A 21,609-nucleotide genomic window follows, 5' to 3' on the forward strand; every position below is an offset into this window, starting at 1 on the left:
AAAAATGATATAGAGAGCTGTGCCCTTGTGAGTTGGTGGTGGAGACATAAACTGATGTAGCCATCCTGGAAAACAATACGGAAGCTCACAAAAATCTTACAGCAGAGGGAGCAATGCCAGCACTATCCTGATTGAGTTCAGAACCCAAAGAACTGAAAGCAGGGCTTCAAAGCGATGGTGAGTGCACTCATGCAGATGACAGCCATTGTTCACAGTGGCCAAGAGGTACAAGCACCCAGTGTCCCCATCCACATGGAAGCAGACAAGCAAAACAGAAAGAGAGGCACACACAGCCTTAGAACAGAAGAGAATTCCAACTCTGACAACACGGAGAGACCATGAGTGTGTTATGCTGAGTGAAACACTTGTCACAGCAAGGCTCATGCTTCATGGTTCTGGACACAAACTATCTGAAGTAGAATCACAGAGACAGGAAATAGGTGGTTGTCAAGGAGTGGGCAGGAGAGAGAAGGAAAGGAAGTTATGTTTGTATAGGGTTTCGGTTTTGCAAGATGAAAGAATTCATGTATAGCTATGGAGCACAACACTACTCAACTCTGCTTTAAAGGGGTTAAGCTGGGGTTTTAAAAAAAATAGCAATAAGAAGGAAAAAATTTATATATGTAGCCATTGGTGGTGGTATATGTGTATAATTGCAGCATCGGAGAGAAAGGTAGATTGGGAAGAGATAGCTGACCTGTGTATATAGTGAGACTGTCTCAAAATACCTAGCCAAAACAAACAATTCTCTCTTTATATCTCTAGTTTTGCTGACAAACATTTTGAGAATTTGTATTAGTTATTTATTACACAAAATTACTATAATTAGCAAGTCACCTTTACTAACTCCCATTGGTGGCAGAGGAATTTGAAGCCTTTTCAGCTGGTAGGAAGTGACTGCAGAGGGACAGGGCCCAGGAAAGAGGTTGCCCACAGAGGTGGGCGTGGGCTTTGGCAAACATCATGCACACACCGGGGTTTTTCAGTTGCTCCTTCTCCATTAGCAGTGTTTAGCTCAGCTGAAAATCATTTACTGCAAATGTCTGGCACCAATCACACCACTGAAGTAGAATTAAGTCAGTCCAAGGAGGCCTTGGATGCTGCAGGAAAACAAACCAAAACAAAACCACCATGGAGCTTTTTGTGAAACCATGAGACCAGGATTTTGAGTTGACAGTGGAAGCGGCATAGAGCACGGCTGGGGAGTGAGATGGAAGGCATGAAGACCTACTGTAAACGAAGACCAACTGCAGGATTTTCTAGCCATAATCTGAGGTGGGTGCTGGGCCTCTGGTCAAGAAAATCTGCTGTCCATCCTAGCCTGGCCTGGCACAGTGTTACTCAGTTGTGTAACGTCTTGGAACTTTGCTTCCCCATTGGGCGTTTGCAGCCTGTTTGGAAAGTACAGAGTGTCTTCTGTACAGGTGTTTACATGAGGTGCTGAGCATGCAGAAATGAAGCATCCACGCCTCCCCCATGGGACTGGGAACTGAGAGTCCTGGGGGTTAGGAGGAACAAAATCATGGCTGTCATTAAGGTCGTGGAGGGCAAAGAAGGAAGGCATGTCATTAGGACTCACTGGGAGCCAGTTTTGGTACCAGTCCACGTTTGCTGTCTGTCACACAGATTTTCTATCTTGTTACCAGTAACAGGCATCACAGAGGTGGCCAGTGTGAGTGGGAGGGAGATGACATGGTCCATTGGCGTCCTACCACACAGCACCCAGTAAAAGAACATTCCACACTTCTGTACAGTGTTCGTTTAATCATTTTATTTGTTGTTTATGCTTGTGCATCTGGAGGTCGGGACAACTAGTAGGAGTCAGTTCTCTGTTTCCACCATGTGAGTCCTAGGGATAAAACTCAGGTCCTCAGGCCTGACTGGGGGTGTCTTTACCACTGAGACATCTTGCCAGCCCCCAGTTTCATTTTAGAATGCATTTAGTTGTTTAGATTGATTGATTGATTGATTGATTGATTGATTGAGACAGGGTTTCCATTCTTAGCCTGAATTGGGAATTGACCTTGAACTTGTGGCAGTCCTCTTGCCTTTGCTTGAAGATGTGGTTTTTAAATGGGATGGTCAAGAAACAGGAGTCTTGTCTGAGCAGGGGTGTCCTGTAGAGGGCGGGGCATCAGGATGCCATCAGAACCAGGGTGACAGGTGCTTTTTGACTGTCTCCTGTGGCTCATGTGCAGAGACACAATTTGAATTAGGAGTGATGTATTTGATGCTTGAAACAGACAGTGGGTGGGGTGAGGCAGGCAGGCCAGCCAAGGGGAGCTGAGTGAGCCTGTTAGGGTGACCTAGGTCAGTGTTAGGAGACAGGTGGGAGTTGGCTGGGTTCTTGTCCCCTTTGGAAGGGAAAGCAGAGTCCAGGTAGGCTTTGAAAAGCAGGAGAGGAAGAATGGCCTTTGAGTATATGAAACATGAAATCCTGTTCATTATAGATGGTGGGACTGAACTTGAAAGGGCTCCAGTGTCTTTGCCCATGGTTCTTTAGCCAGAAAGGGAAGCCGGCATAGCAGCCTGGGAAATATTGACGTATAATCATACCTGCCTTGAAGCTTGCACTTGTGTACTGGTGTGGTGGCGGATGTAGGGAGGTCAGTGTGGTCCTCGTCATGCTAGGCATCTTTCCCTATGCACTGCCTGTCTTCTGCCTCTAGCCACACCCACTGCAGTGAGCTGCTGGGGAGGCTGAGTCAGTGTACTTCCCTAACGGAAGCTACCTTTCTTCTGCGACACTCAGCAAGAGCTCACTGTGGTGCTGCACCTGTCTCATAACCCACTTCATTCTCTAAGCATTTATGGCAACAGGTCAGCGGTCATTTGGACATTTGTCCTTGTCCCTTGGCATTTCTGTCTCCTGTGAAGTCTAGCACTTTTTCCAGTGAATCCTTGATATTAGACTCCTGTAAATTATGGTTTTATAGATGATAGTTACTGGCTTTAGAAAAGACTGATTTTCCCAGCAACAGGCAGATTGGGTGGCATGGTTCTTGCTGGGCCAACATTGTTCAGGTGTTCTTCGAGGGGAAAGTGTCATTTTCAGGGCTTTGCTCTGACAGAGAGGCCCCAATGCCTTTTATTTTTTACTCTGGCTCAGCCACAGCTGAGATGTGATAAGGAGAAATTCTGGTGGTGTTGGGCAGTGCCAGGTCATGGCTGGCTCACATCCAAAGATTCCTGCAGCTCTGGGCCCCGGCCAGACCAAGGGTTTGTCTATATGCTACTCAACCACGATCGTTAGAACCTTTTAGCTATGAATCTGAGCAAGCCCCACCAGGTCTCACTACAGGCTGCTGTCTCCACTGCAGTGGGCGCCTGCTCCTCCCCACCCCACCCCACCCCCGAGCCCCCCACCTTGAGTTCACAAAGGCTTTTATCTTTAGTGCTGTCTGTGGTGCCTGAGACAGCTGACTTACACAGAAAAACTACTCTTGCTTCCTGAAGGCTTCCTTCCTCAGCATCCCACACAATATACCCCAGGATCGTGCTATGGATCACGTAATAGATAACCATCCATTCTGCACCTGCAAGGCCTGTGACCACAGAAGGGGAATGGAAGTTAAGATTGAAAAGCAGCAGATAACTGTACTATGAGCTCAAGTGTGTTTCTCAGACTGCTGAGATCTGACGTCCTCAAGACCTCATCCCCTGTCCCCGAGCCCTGCATCCCTGAAGAGAGGGGGATGCTTGCAGGTGCTGAGGACTCTCATCACACATGTACACTTGATGGCCACCCCTGCCCACCTGCCTGCCTTTCCCTGGGGAGTCAGAAAGACCCCAGATTCAGGACAGTGTAGGAGCTCCTTAGAGTGTTTCTGTGTATCTTGGCTTTGGCTTCAAGTTCAGGACACCTCGACTCACTCCCTGAGGCTCTGCTTCCAAGGCAGCTCTCCACACTGTAGCCAGAATTTGCCTGGCTGCAATAAGGGATGTGAACTGAGGCTTGAGGTGGGAGAAGGGACTGAACACTTCAGGCAGGCAGCAAGCAGCCACTGTGGGCCAGAGCTCCAGCTCAACTGCATCCCAGCAGCCTGGCCAAGATTCATGGACTTGGCATCCAGGGCCTCGACAACATTGGTGTACAGCTGGGCACTGATATACAGCCTCTGAACTGACAGGAAGGCTCTGGCAGCGGGGTCACTAAAGCAGCACTTTGGGTTTACAGGTGGCAAGGGACCCTAGCCTCAGGGAACAAGGCAAGAAAGCATGGGCCTAGGAGCAGGCCCAGCCAGGTCAGGTGCTGCAGGAAGAAACTGGCTAGGCTCATGGGATGGCTGCAGCAGAGGGGCCTCGTTCATGCCGCACTGCTTCTTCTGATGATGTCCCTTTTGTTATGACAAAGAGTGTGGGGAACCTTGGCTGGCAAGGGTGACCGAGGTGGAGGACAAGCATGCCAGGCAGACAGAGTTTAAGTGAGAAGTTTTATTAGAAAGGGGAGGCACGGGGAAGGAAAGAGAAAAGAGGTACAGAGACAGAGAGAGGACAGAAGAGAAAAGGGAGAGAGGAAAAGTCCTGTCTGCCCCAGGGGAACAGCGGGAGAGAGAGAGGGGAAGAGAGCCTATGTGGATGGGGTCTTTCTTTTAAAAGGATCCTTTGCACCTGCATGCAGACTAGGCAGTCATGGAACCCTGGGCTGACCAGGGTACTGCCTGAGTGCATTCTGCCAGGTGACGGGCAGGCCAGCATAATGCCCGTCACCAGTCCTTCCAGAGCCTTGCTGAGCTCATCTGCTTTTGCTCTTGAGTTGAGCATGACTTCATCACACATGGACTCCAGTCTGCTCACCTTTGTCCAGGGTGGTTGCCACTTCACTGCAGCAGCCTCCTCTCCCTTCCCTCCCTGTGGCAGCAGAGTCATTAAGTCCTTCCCTTGTCACATTCTACCAAAATTATCTTTCTGAAATTTGCAGTGTTTGTAAGGGACCCAGAACTACAAACTTAGTACCCCCTGACTCACAACTTAGAAGCCAGTTGGCTTTTGACCAGCGCAGGAGAGTATGAGTTCCAGACCAGCCTGGGCTATGTAGTGAGACCAGTCATGAAAACCACACACTGAAAGAGTGTTCGTGACTTTCTGTGGCCCTGGGAGTCTCCTGCCTCAGTCTTTCCATTCTCCCCTTTCCGTCCTTATCCAGAGGACCCCGGCCACAGAAGACACATTCGTGGATACGTGAAACCTCACATCAAATCTGGCATATATTATGCTTTCCTGTTTGTGCTCCAAGCACAAGGTTTGGATGAACAATAATAATAAAGAAATACAACAGCAATAACACACATATACCATAGGAATCAAGGGTACTTGCCTAGCATGCACAAAGCCCTGGCTCTCTCTGTGATACCTTTAAATAGAGGCCAGCAGGCAGACATAGGGGTTGTTTATTTCTGGAAATTTCCATTTAATTTTTTTCAACCATGTCTGTAAGTAATTGATATCCTTGGGTATCAATTTAGTAGTCTTTGGTCATAGAGTCAAGTACCATGTAGGCTTCAAATTTTGCTACCATTTGCTCTTGGTCAAGGGGTGTTTCAGTGTCATCACTGAGGTGGTACAGCTCTAAGGGCCTTTCTCAGTAACATTATTTTGGTTTTTTTGTTTTGTTTTGTTTTGGGGGGAGGGTTTGGTTTTTCAAGACAGGGTTTCTCTGTATTGCTTTGGAGCCTGTCCTGGAACTCTCTCTCTGTAGACCAGGCTGGATTTGAACTCACAGAGATCCGCCTGCCTCTGCCTCCCAAGTGCTAGGACTAAAGGCATGTGCCACCAGTGCCCGGCTCAGTGACATTATTTTGTCTTTAAAGCCTCCCTACTACCATCTGTGAGCCAGTTTCTGGCTTAAGTGTTAAACACTGAGCTGCTTTTGCGGTCCTCAGCTCCAGCTCACCAGCTGCTGGTCTAGGCCCCTTGGGGCAGATGAACTTCATTCCATGTTCCCCAGCACCCAACAGACCTCCTGCTGGAGAAAATGGTGATGGGGATGTCCCTGCTCTTGTACCAGAGGAAGGCTAAGCCGGTATGTCTCAAGCACTCGGCAGGGGCGAAAGGACCCCTATGTTCCAAAAGAACATCTGGGTACCCAGTGTTCCAAACAAAGCACTGTCCCCACATTTTTCATCAATTATTTTTAAAAAGTGAATGTTTTGATATTAATACAATTATATCATTTCCCTTGACTCACAAAATACCTGTTGGCAGTATCTCCAAAGGTGCCAGGACACTGGATTCCAGCTGCTTTTGGCACCAGCCGCCACCTCAGGGTTAGGGTTTCAGTGGGGATTTCCTAACACTTTCCTACTCTGGGTGAGAGAAAATGACCAGTTTCCTTGAGGAGTGTGACCAGGGGTCACTTGGTTTGCCCTATATAGAAGTTGATTGTTGTTAACTGTGTCTTGCCCTGTAACCCTGGTCTGGAACTCATGGTGTCCTCAGATTTGCTGTGGTCCCCCACCTCTGCCACTTGAGTGCTGAGATTCCAGATATGGGCCACCATGCCTGCTTCCTTTAAAACATGTATCTGGCTTTTCCCTGGCAGTCTCTTCAGATGGAGGTGCAGAGTCTTCGGCCTTAGTGGATGACAACGGTAGTGAGGAAGACTTCAGCTATGAAGAGCTTTGCCAGGCCAACCCTCGGTACCTGCAGCCAGGCGGGGAACAGCTGGCCATCAATGAGGTACTGGATTCCCACATGTACCAGATACTTGATTCTCAAGGCTGTGGCCATTTGATCAGTTCTTAGCATATCCTGAAGCCTACAGCTCTGGCTAGCTGGGTTTATCTCATCGTCCAGGGACGTGTCTGTAACTCAGCTTTGTACGTTACTGACAGTCATCCCCGTAAGCACTAAGGTCTTCAGGGCTAGCTTTTCAGCTTTTTAGATGCAGCCATCACCTCAGGTGATTCTCACAGCTGATCTCTGAGGTAAATGGAAAACACTTGTCTGCATTTTCACAAACATCCTGAGGTAAGGATGTGATGTGAAATTACGGTGGGCCTGGTGTTGTGTGCTTGTGATCAAAGCTGAGGCAGGAGGCTCAAGTTCAAGGCCTGCCTCCCTAGTCAGCTTATGGAGACCCTGCCTTATATAAGGGCAGGATCGTTCAGTCACAGAGTGCACAAGGCTCTGGGTTCTATCCCCAACACTGCAGAGATAAAAGTGAAATGATTTGCTAGCAAATGGCAGAGCTAGAATTAACCATGTATTTCATATTCCCAGTCAGGTGGTGGTGTTTTGCAACTACACTGCATTAACCCTGCTCCCCTTTTGGTGGCTTTTTTTTTTTTTTTTTTAATTTTTTTTTGAAAGCAGTATAGGATGGCCTTTCTCTCTTTCCCTTTCAATAATACAGTACTCAGGTGATACTACTCAGCACTTCATTGAGTGACGTACTTCCTGTTAGATGGACTTGTGGGAGGGTTCTGGCCACACTACAGAAGGCTAAGTAAGCACTGACGGAGGGTGACTGACTATGTGTAGTAAATGCATGTTCTGTTTGACTCAGGTGACTTAGCATGATGTAATCCCACTGTCAGTCAAGGGGTTCCATACACCTTTGTTTTTTGAGACAGTTCTTGCTGTATGACCCAGACGAGCCTTGGACTTGTGATCCTCCTGCCTCAAACTCCTACAAGCTGGTATAACAGATTTGTGTGGCCACACCCGGCACTTATATGCACCTTTTAAAAGTTGATCTGAGTTTCCCTTTAAGAGCAGATCCGACACACCTAACTGATACTGTTTGCCTCAGTTGTTTTCATATAACCATTTTGCCTGGACAGCACGAGTCTTTCGAGATAGAGTAAAAAGGTGGCAGGTCACCCTGAGAAAGCACACCTAGCATGTGTCTGTCTCCGCGGCTGGGTGCTAAGCATACTCTCCCGTCTCCATTTCAGCTCATCAGCGATGGCAGCGTGGTCTGTGCAGAAGCACTGTGGGACCATGTGACCATGGACGACCAGGAACTGGGCTTCAAGGCTGGGGATGTCATCCAGGTCCTGGAAGCCTCTAACAAGGACTGGTGGTGGGGCCGGAATGAAGACAAAGAGGCCTGGTTCCCTGCAAGCTTTGTTAGGGTAAGTGTGGCCTAGGGGTGTTCGTTGCATGGGGACTGCAGGAGAGTTTGAGGCAGATCTCAGTCTTCACCAGGCCCAGTTTTTCTGTCATTGTGTTTAATATCACACATAAGCCAGACAGACCTGCAGGAAACGGGTGGTTACAGTGAGAATCGTAATGAAAGCAAACAACCTACTTGGCATTGCTACTGCGCATGGCACCATGACTTGATAACTCGGCGCAGAGCCAGGGGGATCTTCTGCTACCACTCCCTCTTCCCTAAGCCACCTGCCTCCTGTGTGTGGCCTGCAGCTTCGAGTCAATCAGGAGGAGCTGCCAGAGAGCTGCAGCAGCACCCATGGGGAGGAGCAGGATGAGGACACCAGCAAGGCCCGCCACAAGCACCCCGAGAGCCAGCAGCAGATGCGCACCAATGTCATCCAGGAGATCATGAACACCGAGCGAGTGTATATCAAACACCTCAAGGACATCTGTGAGGTAAGTGCCAGTCAGAGGTGGCCACCTCCTCCAACCCCATGCATCTCATCAGATTCTAGGCAGAATGCCCAGTCGTTTCAGCACAGATGAAAATGTGGTCCTCTTTGGTGATGTTGCCATGATCTTTTCGATGATAATTGGTAGACTCTTTGTAGGAGGGGAATGTGGGGGGGCAGAGTGTGACTGTGTGGCCATTCCTGGGGTTATGGACACGGGCCACCGTGTCCAGCTGTTATTCAGTAGTCTTATCCTGGTTTCAGAGAACTATTAGTAGATGTGAGGCTGGCAGGCTGCTTCCTCCAAGCTGGGTGTCAGTTCGTGCATCAGGTGAGCTGTGTCTCTCTGGATGCTGATGTCAGCGCTGCTCATTCAGTTGCTAGAGACACTCAGTGCTAGAGACCAGCTTAAGTCAGGACAGTCTGTTCTGTCGTAGATGAACCAGCTGCCTCGCCTGCCACTGCTCACCTCTCATCTGCACAAGTGTGTGGTGAAAAAAAGTGTCTTCAGAGTGACTTTTCAGGAGAGTCACAGCTTCTGCCTAAGTATTGCCAAGCTCCGACCATGGCAATATGAAGCCAGACATGGGCATGCATCTGTAATCCTGTCAGTGGGCAGGTGGAGACAAGTGATCCCTGGGGCTCTTGCATCAGCCAGCCTAGTCTACCTGGAGAATTCCAGGCCAGTAAGGGCTTTGTCTCAAACAAAAAGTACAGTACCAAGGTTGTCGTCTGACCCTCATACAATTATGAATGCACTGCACCCCCACAAACATGCACGCACATACACACAGCACACAGAGTGGCAGTGTGAATTCTTAAACTGCCATTGGAAACTCACTTCTGGAAACTTGAAATCAGCCATGTGAAACTTTTCACTTTGGTTTTGTTCTTAAATTTTTTATTTTATTTTATTTTGGTTTTTTGAGACAGGGTTTCTTTGTGTAGTTTTGGAGCCTGTCCTGGAACTCGCTGTGTAGACCAGACTAGACTTGAACTCACAGAGATCCACCTGCCTCTACCTCCCGAGAATTAAAGGCATGTGCCACAACTGCCCAGCACATTTTTAAAATATTTATGGTGAATTATAGTTGTATAGTATGATTGTCTCATCAGGACTCCACAGATATAAAAATAATTTTATCTAATTAAAATCCACTCCAACTTGGGAATAGTGCCACACATGTGTCATCCCAGCACACAGGAGTTTATGGCAAGAGGATTGCAGGTTTGAGACCAGCCTGAGCTACATAGTAAGATCCTATCATACTGAAAATAAAATAATAAAATAAAATTCAGCCAAAGACCATGGCATTGGGCCAAATCACAAACAGAAACAACAACAACAAATTATATTGTTCAAATATCTCTAAACAAATAAAACTGTTTGCTTTTGTACCTTGCAGGGCTATATCCGACAGTGTCGTAAGCACACGGGAATGTTCACGGTTGCGCAGCTAGCCACTATTTTTGGAAACATTGAAGACATTTACAAATTCCAAAGAAAGTTTCTGAAAGACCTTGAGAAACAGTACAACAAAGAGGAACCTCACTTAAGTGAAATAGGATCCTGCTTTCTTCAGCACGTATGTCACTGTTCCTCTCTTAATCACATCCGGTCAGACAATAGCATGGAGAAGCACCTCCACCGAAAGCACTCCAGAGTGCTCACATACCGCCTTTAGGTAGACAGGATTTTCCTTCCCCAGAGAGTGAGTGTTCCAGGGTCACATGCTCATAGGCAGATGGTACACAACCTCAGAGATTCTCTGGTGGTGACATGAGCTATTGATGCTTATTGTTTAGACTTACTATAACTGACCAAGATTTTGGAGATTTTATTTCTTACTTAGAGAATCACCCAAGTAGTGCTAACAGTGGCAGCAATATCCTCTCACTTCCTGGATGCTGGACCCAGTGATTTTCTAGATATAGGGGGCTAGAGCTGGAAGGGTGGATAGGCCTTCAATTTCTGAGTATGGTGTGGTTCCAAAGGGAAGCAAGCAGAATGCGTCCCTGGTTTCCTGGCATCTTTGAGATACTGAAGACCTGTGTGACCCAGAACAGCCTAGGCCTGTGGGTGAGGTGCTCGGGAGAGGCTTTGGAGGTGAGCAAAGGCAGGGCAAGAGAGGGCTGGTGAATGGCCTCAGTTACAGAATCTTAATCCTGTCACTGCTCTGGTCAACCCTGTCAGATGACAGTCCAGAAGCCAAGGAAAGGGGGACTTGCTAAAAAGGGTATTTTCAAGGGAAGTCTGGCAAGGGTGGTTGTGCCAACAAAGAAAGAGCAGTGGCTTCCAGCACCTGTGTCATAGAGTTAGCAGTGGGGTGGGGAAATCACATGGGGGCTTGGTGGGAGACCTGCTGCATTCAAGCTCAGCCATGCCTGCATGGCATGCTGGCGGAAGCAGGAAGGAAGGGCAGCTGTGAGTGCATGGCCCAGCAGCTGAAGCTGAAGAAAAGGTGGTGGCCAGGGATGTGGGATTGAACCCAGGGCAGGGCTTTAGAAGCGGTGTCCATGCAGTCTTGAGGAACAATGGGGCAGAGTAAAGAGTGTTGCTCGGAGCCCAGGAGAGCAGGCAGCGTGAGAAGGGCAGCATTGTGGCTGCACCTCAGAACAAGAAGTCTGCAAGAAAGGAAGTGGGCAGGGCCTTTCAGATGGAGAAGAGGTACCACATGGAAGCCAGGCCCAAGCGTTAGCAGTGTGCCAGCAGCAGCACATGGTGCCTCCAAAGCAGAATTTATCAGTGGAAGGAGGGGGACTAGGATGGAGAGCCAGGCCTCAGAGCATTGATCTCCCCTCTGCTGTGCCAGCTCAGGCTAGGAGCTGAGTGAGCACAGGTGGTAGGGTCTCTGATCCCTCTACCCACTCTTAAAGAGAACCCAGTTACCTGCCACCCACAAATGATCTTCTTACTGACTGGCCGTGAAAGCCACTGCCAAGTGCGGATTGCCCTTGGGGTCTTGGCCTATCCGCCCTCTTCTCTAGGGAGTGTCTTTAGCAGATGTCTCAGAGCCACTGACTGATGAGGTTGCCTTCCCTTCCAGCAAGAGGGCTTTGCCATCTACTCTGAATACTGCAATAACCACCCGGGTGCCTGCGTGGAGCTGTCAAACCTCATGAAGCAGAGCAAGTACCGGCACTTCTTTGAGGCCTGCCGCCTGCTCCAGCAGATGATCGACATCGCCTTGGATGGCTTCCTCCTCACACCTGTGCAGAAGATCTGTAAATACCCACTGCAGCTGGCTGAGCTGCTCAAGTACACCACACAGGAGCACAGGTAAGCTGAGGGCTGCCCAGGGGCCATGAGAATGAACACCAGCCAGCCTGGTGCTTCTAGGATGGTAGGGACAGGTGGTGGTGGCTCTGGTGGTGCTGGTGCTGGTGCTGGTGGTGGTGTGGTGTGGTAGCGTTGCACCTCTGCCATGTAGCTTTGTGGAAGAAGTTTTCAGAAGTTTTACAGTGTTTATCACCGTAACAAGGTCTGTGAAGACGCTCTGTGACATTGAAAAACAGAAAAACAAAAGAATTCTTAAGCTGGTTGTGTGAGTGCCTGGAGATTTGGTGAACGTTGGTTTTGTTGTTGTTACTGTTTGATTTAGTTATCTATTTGGATTTTTTGAGATGGGCCCAACTTGAACTACAGCCCAAGTTCACCATGATCCTGTTTCCTGGTGCATACACACCTATAAGAAGATAAAAGTGGTCATTGTGGCTCACACCTATAATTCCATTACTTTGGGAAACTGAGGCAGGAGGATTGCTGTCAGTTCAAGGCCATCCTGGATACATAGAGAGTTTTAGGATAACCTGAATTCTATCTCAAAAATAAGATAAGTTTATGAATAAGATACTGTAAGAGATCAACAGTAACTACTAAGATAACAATTAACAACAGTATGTTGTTGTTGTTATAAATGATAAGTAATTCAATTTACTAATTATTTCTGGAGTTTTCCGTTTAATGTTTATGACTGCAGTTGACAATGGGTAACAGAAACCCTGTGAAATGACACTGGATAGAGGAACATAAGAGGATGTGTTGAATCTGGGTAGGGGTTAGGGAGAGCTTCACCTGGAGAACTTGGAAGGTGGCTCACCTCTGTCCTTGCTGAGCTCCTGGGCCAAAACAGGCTTAAGATCAAAAGGTAGAGAAGTGGGGTGCAGTTTTAAAGAACTAGGACCAAAAGAATAAAGAGGAAGTGGTTTATCGAAATGGATAAAAGAGACAGACACTGTGTAGGATCTTTCTGTCTTGGGTATGGAAATTAGAAGAGCTTAGTGGAGAAAAATAAGGAAGTCAGGAGAACCTCAATTTGTAGAGGCAAAAAAAAAAAAAAAAAAAAAAAAAAAAAAAAAAAAAAAAGACATCATAGCAGTGATTTGGGGAGAAATAAATGAGGGAACTGAGAAGCAAAGCAAAGCCTTCTGGAAACATGGAATGGCAGGGTACTCCTTTCCAAGGTGGGTGGCTGTGACCATCACACACACACACACACACACACTCATTCACTCCACTGTTTAAAATGTTCTTAATATTTTATCATGGGGATGTGACCTGCATGCCACATCACACATGTGGAGGTCAGAGGACAACTTTGTGGAGTCAGCCCTCCCCTTGCCTCTTTACCTGAGTTCTAGGCACTGAACTCAAGTCACAGGCTTGCATAGCAAAGACCTCCACTCACTGAACCATCTCTTGGCTACCTGACTTCTCTCTTTGGAGGACAGTTTTTTCCAATGAGCATTTTCAGATTTTGGTTATTTTTCAAATTTATTTCTGTAGACAGAAGTTTCAGTCATGCCCAGTCCTTCAGCTGTTCAGTCCCAAATAAACACAGAGGCTTATATTATTATAAACTGGCTGATGGCTCAGGGTTCTTAATTGGCTAGCTCTCTTAATTAACCCATTTCTATTAATCTGTGCATCACCACATGGTCTTGACTTACCAATGATGCCCAAGCCTCTTGCTTTCTCGGCAGCTACATGGTGTCTCTCTGGCAACTCCCTCTCTGTGTTCCTCTTCCCAGAATTCTCCTAGTCTGGTAACCCCACCTATCTTTCCTGCCTGGCTACATCCTGCCTGTCCATTGGCCGAAACAGCTTTATTCATTAACCAATAAGAGAAGCATATATTCACACCACACAAAAGGACATCTCCCATCAATATTTCACCTATCATTTATTTATTTTATTAATTTTGAGGCAAGGTACTATTAAGGTGATCCTGGCTGGCTTTGAATTTGCAGAAATCCTGCCTGTATCCCTAAGTGCTAGAACTATAGGCATGCACTATCACACTTGTTCCAATTAATGCGTGCGTGTGTGCGTGCGTGTTTCAGGACAGGACTCATTGTGTAGCCCAGGCTAACCTCAAACTCTTGATCCTCCTGCCCTAGCATCTCGTGTGCTGGGATGACAAGCATGCACCACCAGAACCAGCTTTGAAAAATGTGCAAAATAGAATGACATCTGGACTCTTTCTATTAAAGTAAAACAGGGGTGCGGAAGAGGGGAGTAGATTTTAGAAAAAGGAAGCAACAACAAAACCCACTAGATTCTGCTGCTTTTGGGGTTTTTTAGCAAAAACGTTCCTTTTTTTGGGGGGGGGGTGCTCCCACATCTTGGGCAGTTCCACATCATGTTTGTTTTCCATCCTGCTCTGCCTCGAGAATAGGCCTCTGGAGGGAGGACCAGCTTTGTGGACAATCCTTCAACTTCTCAGAAGTCAAATCCTTCCATGTCTGATTCACAGCTTCTGTTCTCAAGCTGCTCAGGAGGATTCTAACTCTGCCTGCCAGGGTCCAGCTGCATCACATGAGCTCAAGTGGTCCAGCCTGGAAACCAGACTACTGGTTTACACATTCCCAGATTACTTTTGCTGAGCAAAACCTGAATGTAACACTGTATTACAATAGAAGCGTTTTGTTTTCAGAACTTAACAATCTCGGAGGTGTGGGCCGGGGGGCTGCTGGAAGACCATCCTACTTTGTTGCTCATGTCTCCTCATGTCCCTTCCTCAATAAGTAGAAGATGAGACTTGATGCAGATAATTACTCTCAGAACGACTAGTGGTTTTTAAGCAGCTTTATATAGCAGAGCTAGTTATGTTGAAATCAAAGCAGAAATAAAGACAGTTTCTGTACTAATGAAAATTAGTTGCTATGACTAACACTTGGTTTCTGTGGCATTTACTTTCATTCATGGTGATTTCTGGGAAATGAATGACAACGTTCTTATTCCAAAAGAATTGTGAATCGTGTTCTCTCAGCTCACTTAACCTGTGCAGACTGTGGTCTATTCATTGGGAACAATGGCTCTTACTCAGTGCCTTGTCTAGACTATTAGCATACAGATCCGGGACAGAGCACATTATTTTGTCTGTCCTCATTTGTGAGTTGCATGTCTTGTGATTAAAATGAACTCTTCCCATTTTGCAGCGATTACAACAATATAAAGGCAGCTTATGAGGCCATGAAAAATGTGGCCTGCTTGATCAATGAACGCAAGCGCAAGCTGGAGAGCATTGACAAGATTGCCCGCTGGCAGGTGTCCATCGTAGGCTGGGAGGTGAGTGGTATCACCCATGCACAGTGTAGCTCACAGCTCCTGCACCATGGACCGAATGATAACATACTTTAGCATTCTGTGTTCTGTATGTTCTGGCTTTAATGGTGTATGTACTGATCACGGTCTGTGCATTTGGAGGGACTTTGATGAGTCTAAACGTCAGTTACCTTATTATTATATAGTGCCTACAAAGAAAGTCTGAGTAGGTGAGCTAGTTCAGAGGGTAAAGGTGCCAAACCTAAAAACATGAGTTTAATCCCCAAGGCCCATGTGGTAAAAGAAGAGAACCGAACCCTGAAAGTTGTCCTTCAGCCTCCACATAGGCACTGTGACACACCTATACCTGTATACATATCCTGTGTACACATGATACAGATAGATAGATAGATAGATAGATAGATAGATAGATAGATAGATAAAGATGATTAATTAGGTTTTTGGAATTTGTTTGTTTGAGACAGGGTTTCTCTGCATAACCCTGGCTATACTCAAACAAACAGAGATCCACCTTCCTCTGCCTCCCTAATGCTGGGATTGAAGGTGTGCACCACCCAGCTTAAAAATTATTTTTAAAAGTCATTAATATATTTCTTAGCATCTGATCTCCCTGATAAGGAGAACCAGCTCCACCACAGCAAGGGCACAGTTCCCACCCAGTCGTAGAACACAGTCATAGGAGCATGGAGACTCGAGTCAGAATACACATTTGAATCTGTATGATCCAAGAAGATTATCTTTTATCATCTTTAAGTTAAGGAAGAAAATATTACTTTTTAGGCTACATGATCATTATATAGTAGTACAAATAACCCTACCTGATAGGTCCCAAAGTAATGGCCCAATGGGTATATTTACCCTTATTTACACATGTGTGCACACGAACACATGCACACACACACACACACACACACACACACACACACACACACACACACACAGTATGCATTTCCCCTATTGTGTTCACCATTAATTACATTTATGAACTCAGTGAATCCTCTCAATAATCCTTAGAAGTGGGCACCTATTTAACCCATGGAAGAGTAAAGTACCTTGTCCAAGGCCACTTGGACTAGAGAGTGGCAGAGCTGGAGTCCAGCCCAGGAATCCAGCAGGTCTTTGCTGGTCACCTGCACTGAGAACCACAGCAGCTAAGCACAAGCTGGGGCCACTCAGCTTGCTGCTGAACCAGGTAAGGGTCACCTCCATCTACCAGCTGGTCAGAACTGACTTTCACTGACAGAGAATGGGTGGGGTGAGAGGGCAGGAATTGGCTGAAGTTAGGAGAACAAGGACAGCTGAAGAGAAATGCTCTTTCTCGGGAGCCCTGAACATACCTCTGTCATCGCTGTCTGATCCCCTTGTTTTTTAAATGAAGAGCCTGGGGCATAGATTGCTCTAGGAAAGGAAATAGAAGAAATACTTCAGGAGTCAAACACTTTTGCCTCCAAAACATTCTGTGCATTATTGGCATTAAAGGGAAATGAAAATTTTTAAATGAAGGCAGGGTTCATACCAAATCTGTTAGGGTGATGTTGGCTTGCATCCACTCCAGATATTATAAAGGGAAATTTTCCTTTCCAACCTTAGATTCTAACTTTTAGAATGCTGTGATCTAACATTCAAAATAATCAAACATTAGATAGTTTCATCAGAATTTACAAATTTCTTACTGGCAGCCTGGCCTTTTATTTTCAGGACCCTAAGCTAGCTACTGCAGGGAGTAGCTAGTACACACCTGATTGGGGAACTATAAGAGTCAGTCATACCAAGTCCCTGTGCAATGAAACCTCTGCTTCTCCCTTACTCTGACGAAGTCAGGCTTTATTAGCTCCTGCTGCTGATGTGGTCTGGATTCTATTACTGTAGTGTGTATTTTTTAGATCAGGAAGACACTTGAAGTAACAGAGATAGGAAATTAAGAGGTATTTCAGGACCAGGGACCCAGGAAGTCAGGGTCTGAATGGCCTTTGAGGCCCTACCTGCCTGTGTGTAGGGTAGCAACACCTGGTCTTAGGAAACTGGAATATTCTAGAAAGACTGCATCAGAGGTGACTTCTGTGTCTCTACTACTGGAAACAATTTGGCTTAGAAAACTCACAGTGTAACTGCATTCTCCTAGGGCCTGGACATTCTAGACCGAAGCTCCGAGTTGATTCATTCGGGGGAACTGACCAAAATCACCAGGCAGGGCAAGAGCCAGCAGCGGATCTTCTTCCTGTTCGACCACCAGCTGGTGTCCTGCAAGAAGGACCTTCTGCGCAGGGACATGCTGTACTACAAGGGCCGCATGGACATGGACGAGGTGGAGCTTGTGGATGTGGAGGATGGACGGGACAAAGACTGGAACCTCAGCATGCGGAATGCCTTCAAGCTGGTCAGCAGAACCACAGATGAGGTACATCTGTTCTGTGCCAGAAAGCAAGAAGACAAGGCCAGGTGGCTGCAGGCCTATGCAGATGAGAGGCAGCGAGTACAGGAGGACCAGCAGATGGGTGAGTCCCCTCAGCCCATTCCACCACTGGCCTTCTGCTCAGTTGCTCCCTCAAGCGCCAAGTCCACGAAGGGGGCTGCAGGCATGTGCTGTGGGGAGCAATAGCAGAGATGGCGCCTCACCCCTAGGATGTGCCTGTTACCTTCATTCACATTTTACAGGATGGCCCAGCTTCGTGTGGTCCCAGGGACTGACCATTATGGTTGTGGCACACACATCCCCTTCATCCAACCAGTAGACACATCAGATAATTCTCTTTATTTTCGTCACTTACTTATTTATATTGCATGTGAGCATGTGTGTGGCATATTTGTTCCTGGAGGGGTGGTGCCTGTGGAGGTCAGAAGAGGACATCTAGTGACCTGCTGTGTCACTGACTGCCTTATTCACTTGCAATGGGTCTTACTAAACCTGTAGCTAGGTTGGGCATTAGCAAGACCCAGCAATCCTCCTGCCTCAGTCCCTCACAGCATTGGGATTGTAGGTGCACGCATGAGTGCACCAGATTTTTACATGAGCACTGGGGACTTGTACTCAGGACTTTATATTTGTGCAGCATGCGTTCTTTATGCATTCCTGAGTGGTCATCTTCCTAGCCCAGAAATGCCAGCTAATTGTCAAGGCCTCCACTTTATCGGCACTGTTGTAAAACACTCTAAGTTCGCCTCACTGCCTGGGTCAATTCAGACCCAGCTCCTCCCATGCTTTCCCCCATCTGTGGCACCCATAGAACCTGTACCACATACAGAGTAAGCTCGTGCTTCTGATATTCAGTAGTATACTTGTACTGTGGTCCCCAAATCAATGTAGAAAATTCCATACCTTAACATCAAGTAAGAACCCAGTTAAAATGCAGATGCCCCAAAAGTACAGTTTGGAATCACTTTCAGGCTGAGTATAAGGTATCTGTGAAACATAACTGAATCCTCTGTTTAGACTTTGGTCTCATCACCAAGTGTATGTGAAAATACTAGAAAATCTAAAGTGTGGTGTTTTGTGGTCCCACACATTTCAGATGAGGGGAACTTAACCTGTACTTTGGTGTGTCGTCCCAACTTATTCTGACCTTTTTCTTGCATGATCTTGTGAGAAGGAAGTTGCCATGAGGCATTAACCAGCACAGTGTCTATGCCCACACTCCAGAGCCACCCACACAGACTGGGGTTGTGAGCACACACTGTCAAATGTGAGCTCTGGTGCTCAAAGACCAGGGGTGTGTAGGGATAAGATGGGTGAGAAATGGCTATGTTGCCCAGATCTCAAGGATCATGTATTTGGTCGTGTGGGGCGTGTATTGCCCCACTGCTGCAGAGACCAAGGGGCTTTAAGACTGGTCCCTATATCTTCTGTATCAAGCCACCAGCTTTAGACTTGGCCATGGATTCTGCTGTTGGAAATAGAAAGTGTCAGGATCCTGTGTTGAGAGTACTTAGAAATCCATCAGACTATCTTGCCATTAAAAGTAAGAATTTCTTCAGAGGCCTCCAGAGCTCAGAGAAATGTGAGGGCATACAGCTCCCAGCCTCACAGGTGCCATCTTCTAGTCTGTACAGATGTCCTTTAGACCCAAGGAAACTAGAACCCCAGTAGCTGTCATGCATTGGCTGCTGACCAGCAGACCCTGTTGCAATAAAGTTTGTCATGAAATCCTTCTCAGAAGTGTGCAGGTAGTTACTAAAACGTTAGATGATGGAGTCACCAGCTCCCCACTTCCTCAGTCGTTCACACTGTCTGGTGCGGCTAGAGAGCACCTGAGTCGGAATGCTTGCACTCCTTTCCCTGGAGGTTCATGTTGATCACCCGCATCCTAAACACTTTCAACTCTGTTCTTCAGCTTGTGTGTGTCCTTTGCTTTGTGGGCTCCTGTATCTGGGAACCAGTGAGGACAGGTCCTCAGGCTCTGCCTGGAGCAAGACACCAATCTCTGTGTGGGTATGAGGTGGGAAGGAGATTCCGACAATCAGACAGACATTGCGTATGTGACTGCAGAAAGCCAGGGCAGCAGAGCCAGCCAAGTTAGAGAATGTGTCCAAGACAGAGACAAGGGTCACTTTGAGCTGCAGAGGTAGGTTGTGGCTCAGTTCTGCCACAGTGGAGCATGGCTTCTCACCTCCCACGTCTCACCTTGGAAGGAGCAGTTACCCCAACCCCAGATGCTGTTCCTCTGCTGTTTGTCTCTCTGTCCTCTTTCCTGGTGCAGCTCATTTTTAGCTAGTTTTCCCACCACATGTAGACAGCATTTCTGTCTGCACTGCAGAGCCAGGGTGCAGAGTTCCAACCTGAGGCTTTAGGCAAGTAGAATCTCAATCCACAGAGCTCTGGGCACATGTGAGCAGCAGTCCTGGGCCTCTTTGCCTTGGGTTCTCCTTCCAGAGTCATGTTTTAGACCTGCAATTAGGGTGAGTGTCATGTGGACACTGTCCTGGGAGTGTCTGTCTTGAGACCCCAAGGTTCAGTGTCTCATGACAATAGCACCTGGGGTCAGAGGTCATCGCGAGGCCCCTGGTGATATTCCTGGCACCCATCCTTTTCCTCGATTCTTAGGGTTCTTTGCTCCAGTAGAGAACACCTCAGCAAGTGTATGTGGTACACAGTTTTCCCTGAATATAGACCACCTCTGTTTCCAAATTCAGGAATGGAAATCCCAGAAAATCAGAAGAAACTCGCCATGTTGAATGCTCAGAAGGCCGGACATGGGAAATCTAAAGGTAAGGTTGGTAAAGGCCTCGTCTCCTTCCCATGGACCTCATGATGACATGAGGCAGTGACCACAGAGGACCTTTCCTAGCCCCGAGTGGAGAGGAAAAGCTAGGGACACTCAAGGAACAGACCCACATTGACAGGGGGCAGAGAGTCTATTTCAGGTCTGGATGCTGGTGCATGAAATACCTCAGACAGCCACAGAGGCAGGCCTTCAAGCCTCCTAGCCCTGCCAGTGCCTCTGTTCCTCACATCCATGGGGGGATAGTTCTGGTACCACTGGGCCACCAGGCAAGTGAACCCCTGTATCTTTGAGGAGGAATCTCCAACAACGAAGTGCTGGCCAGCTATAGGTGACTGTGTACCAGGCTTTTTCTTTTTGAGAGGCAACTACTTCTCAAATAGTGACACAGCCTTATTATTAGTTATGAATGCTTGGCCTAGCTTAGGCAAGTTTCTGGCTAGCTCTTTTAAGTTAACCTGTTTCTCTTTATCTACCTTATGCCTTGGGGCTTTTTACTTTCCTTCCATCTGTATATCTTTCTTTCACTGCTTCTCAAGTCTGGCTGGCTGGCTGGCTGGCGGCTGCCTGGCTGGGCCTAGGTGTCTCTCTCATTCTCTCGTTTTTCTTCTACTTCTCTCTTCGAGCCTAGATTTCTCCTATTTATTCTCCCTTCCTCCCTCCCTCCCTCTATCCCTCCCTCCCTCTCTCTTTCTCTCCCTCTCTCTCCCTACTTAGCTGTGGGTTGTTCAGCTCTTTACTTAGGCAGGCAAGGTGAAACAAACGCAACACATCTTTACATAATTAAACAAATGCAGCATTGGTAACACACCATTATATAGTGACTTTATGATAATAGTCAGCCCACAGCATAAACAAATGGAACACACCGTTACACAGTTCCAGTAATAGCCCACAGCATAAACAAATGGAACACTTCTTTAGTTAAAGTCATATTCCACAGCACATCTGCGCCACATTCCGGTAAAGGGAGCCGGAGGTCTCAACATCCATCAGTGGATGAGCAGACACCGGGCTTCCTCCAGAGTGCTTCCCCACACAGAAGCATTTATGGCCAGGGCACATCAGGGTCCTAGTGCTCAGCTCAGTGTCCCCCCCCCCCCCCCGAGGGTAGATAGTGCCAATGAATGTTACTTCATTTGTTCTCATGACACCTTGGTACTGCTACTCCCATTTTACAGAGTAGGGAGCTAAGGCATGTAGAAATCACAGAATTTCCCTCCAAATACTCATGGTCAGTAAGTGTGGAGTAGCATTTGGGCCAAGGGAATGC

The 21,609-nt window shown here is 47.2% G+C and overlaps 1 protein-coding gene across 3 annotated transcripts in view; it reads left to right on the forward strand.

Annotated features, from left to right (window-relative positions):
- Spata13 (spermatogenesis associated 13) overlaps positions 1-21,609 on the forward strand; it is an 82,040-nt gene that overhangs the window by 56,458 nt on the left and 3,973 nt on the right. For all 3 annotated transcript variants that reach the window (XM_035452281.1, XM_035452282.1, XM_027390409.2), the window contains 8 exons: positions 6,542-6,678; positions 7,899-8,078; positions 8,371-8,556; positions 9,959-10,138; positions 11,600-11,832; positions 14,994-15,123; positions 17,243-17,615; positions 20,248-20,322. In XM_035452281.1, coding sequence (XP_035308172.1) covers positions 6,542-6,678; positions 7,899-8,078; positions 8,371-8,556; positions 9,959-10,138; positions 11,600-11,832; positions 14,994-15,123; positions 17,243-17,615; positions 20,248-20,322 — 1,494 coding nt within the window. The remainder of the gene's footprint in view (positions 1-6,541; positions 6,679-7,898; positions 8,079-8,370; positions 8,557-9,958; positions 10,139-11,599; positions 11,833-14,993; positions 15,124-17,242; positions 17,616-20,247; positions 20,323-21,609) is intronic.

This window comes from Cricetulus griseus (assembly GCF_003668045.3).
Source record: "Cricetulus griseus strain 17A/GY chromosome 1 unlocalized genomic scaffold, alternate assembly CriGri-PICRH-1.0 chr1_1, whole genome shotgun sequence".
NCBI classification, from domain to species: domain Eukaryota; kingdom Metazoa; phylum Chordata; class Mammalia; order Rodentia; family Cricetidae; genus Cricetulus; species Cricetulus griseus.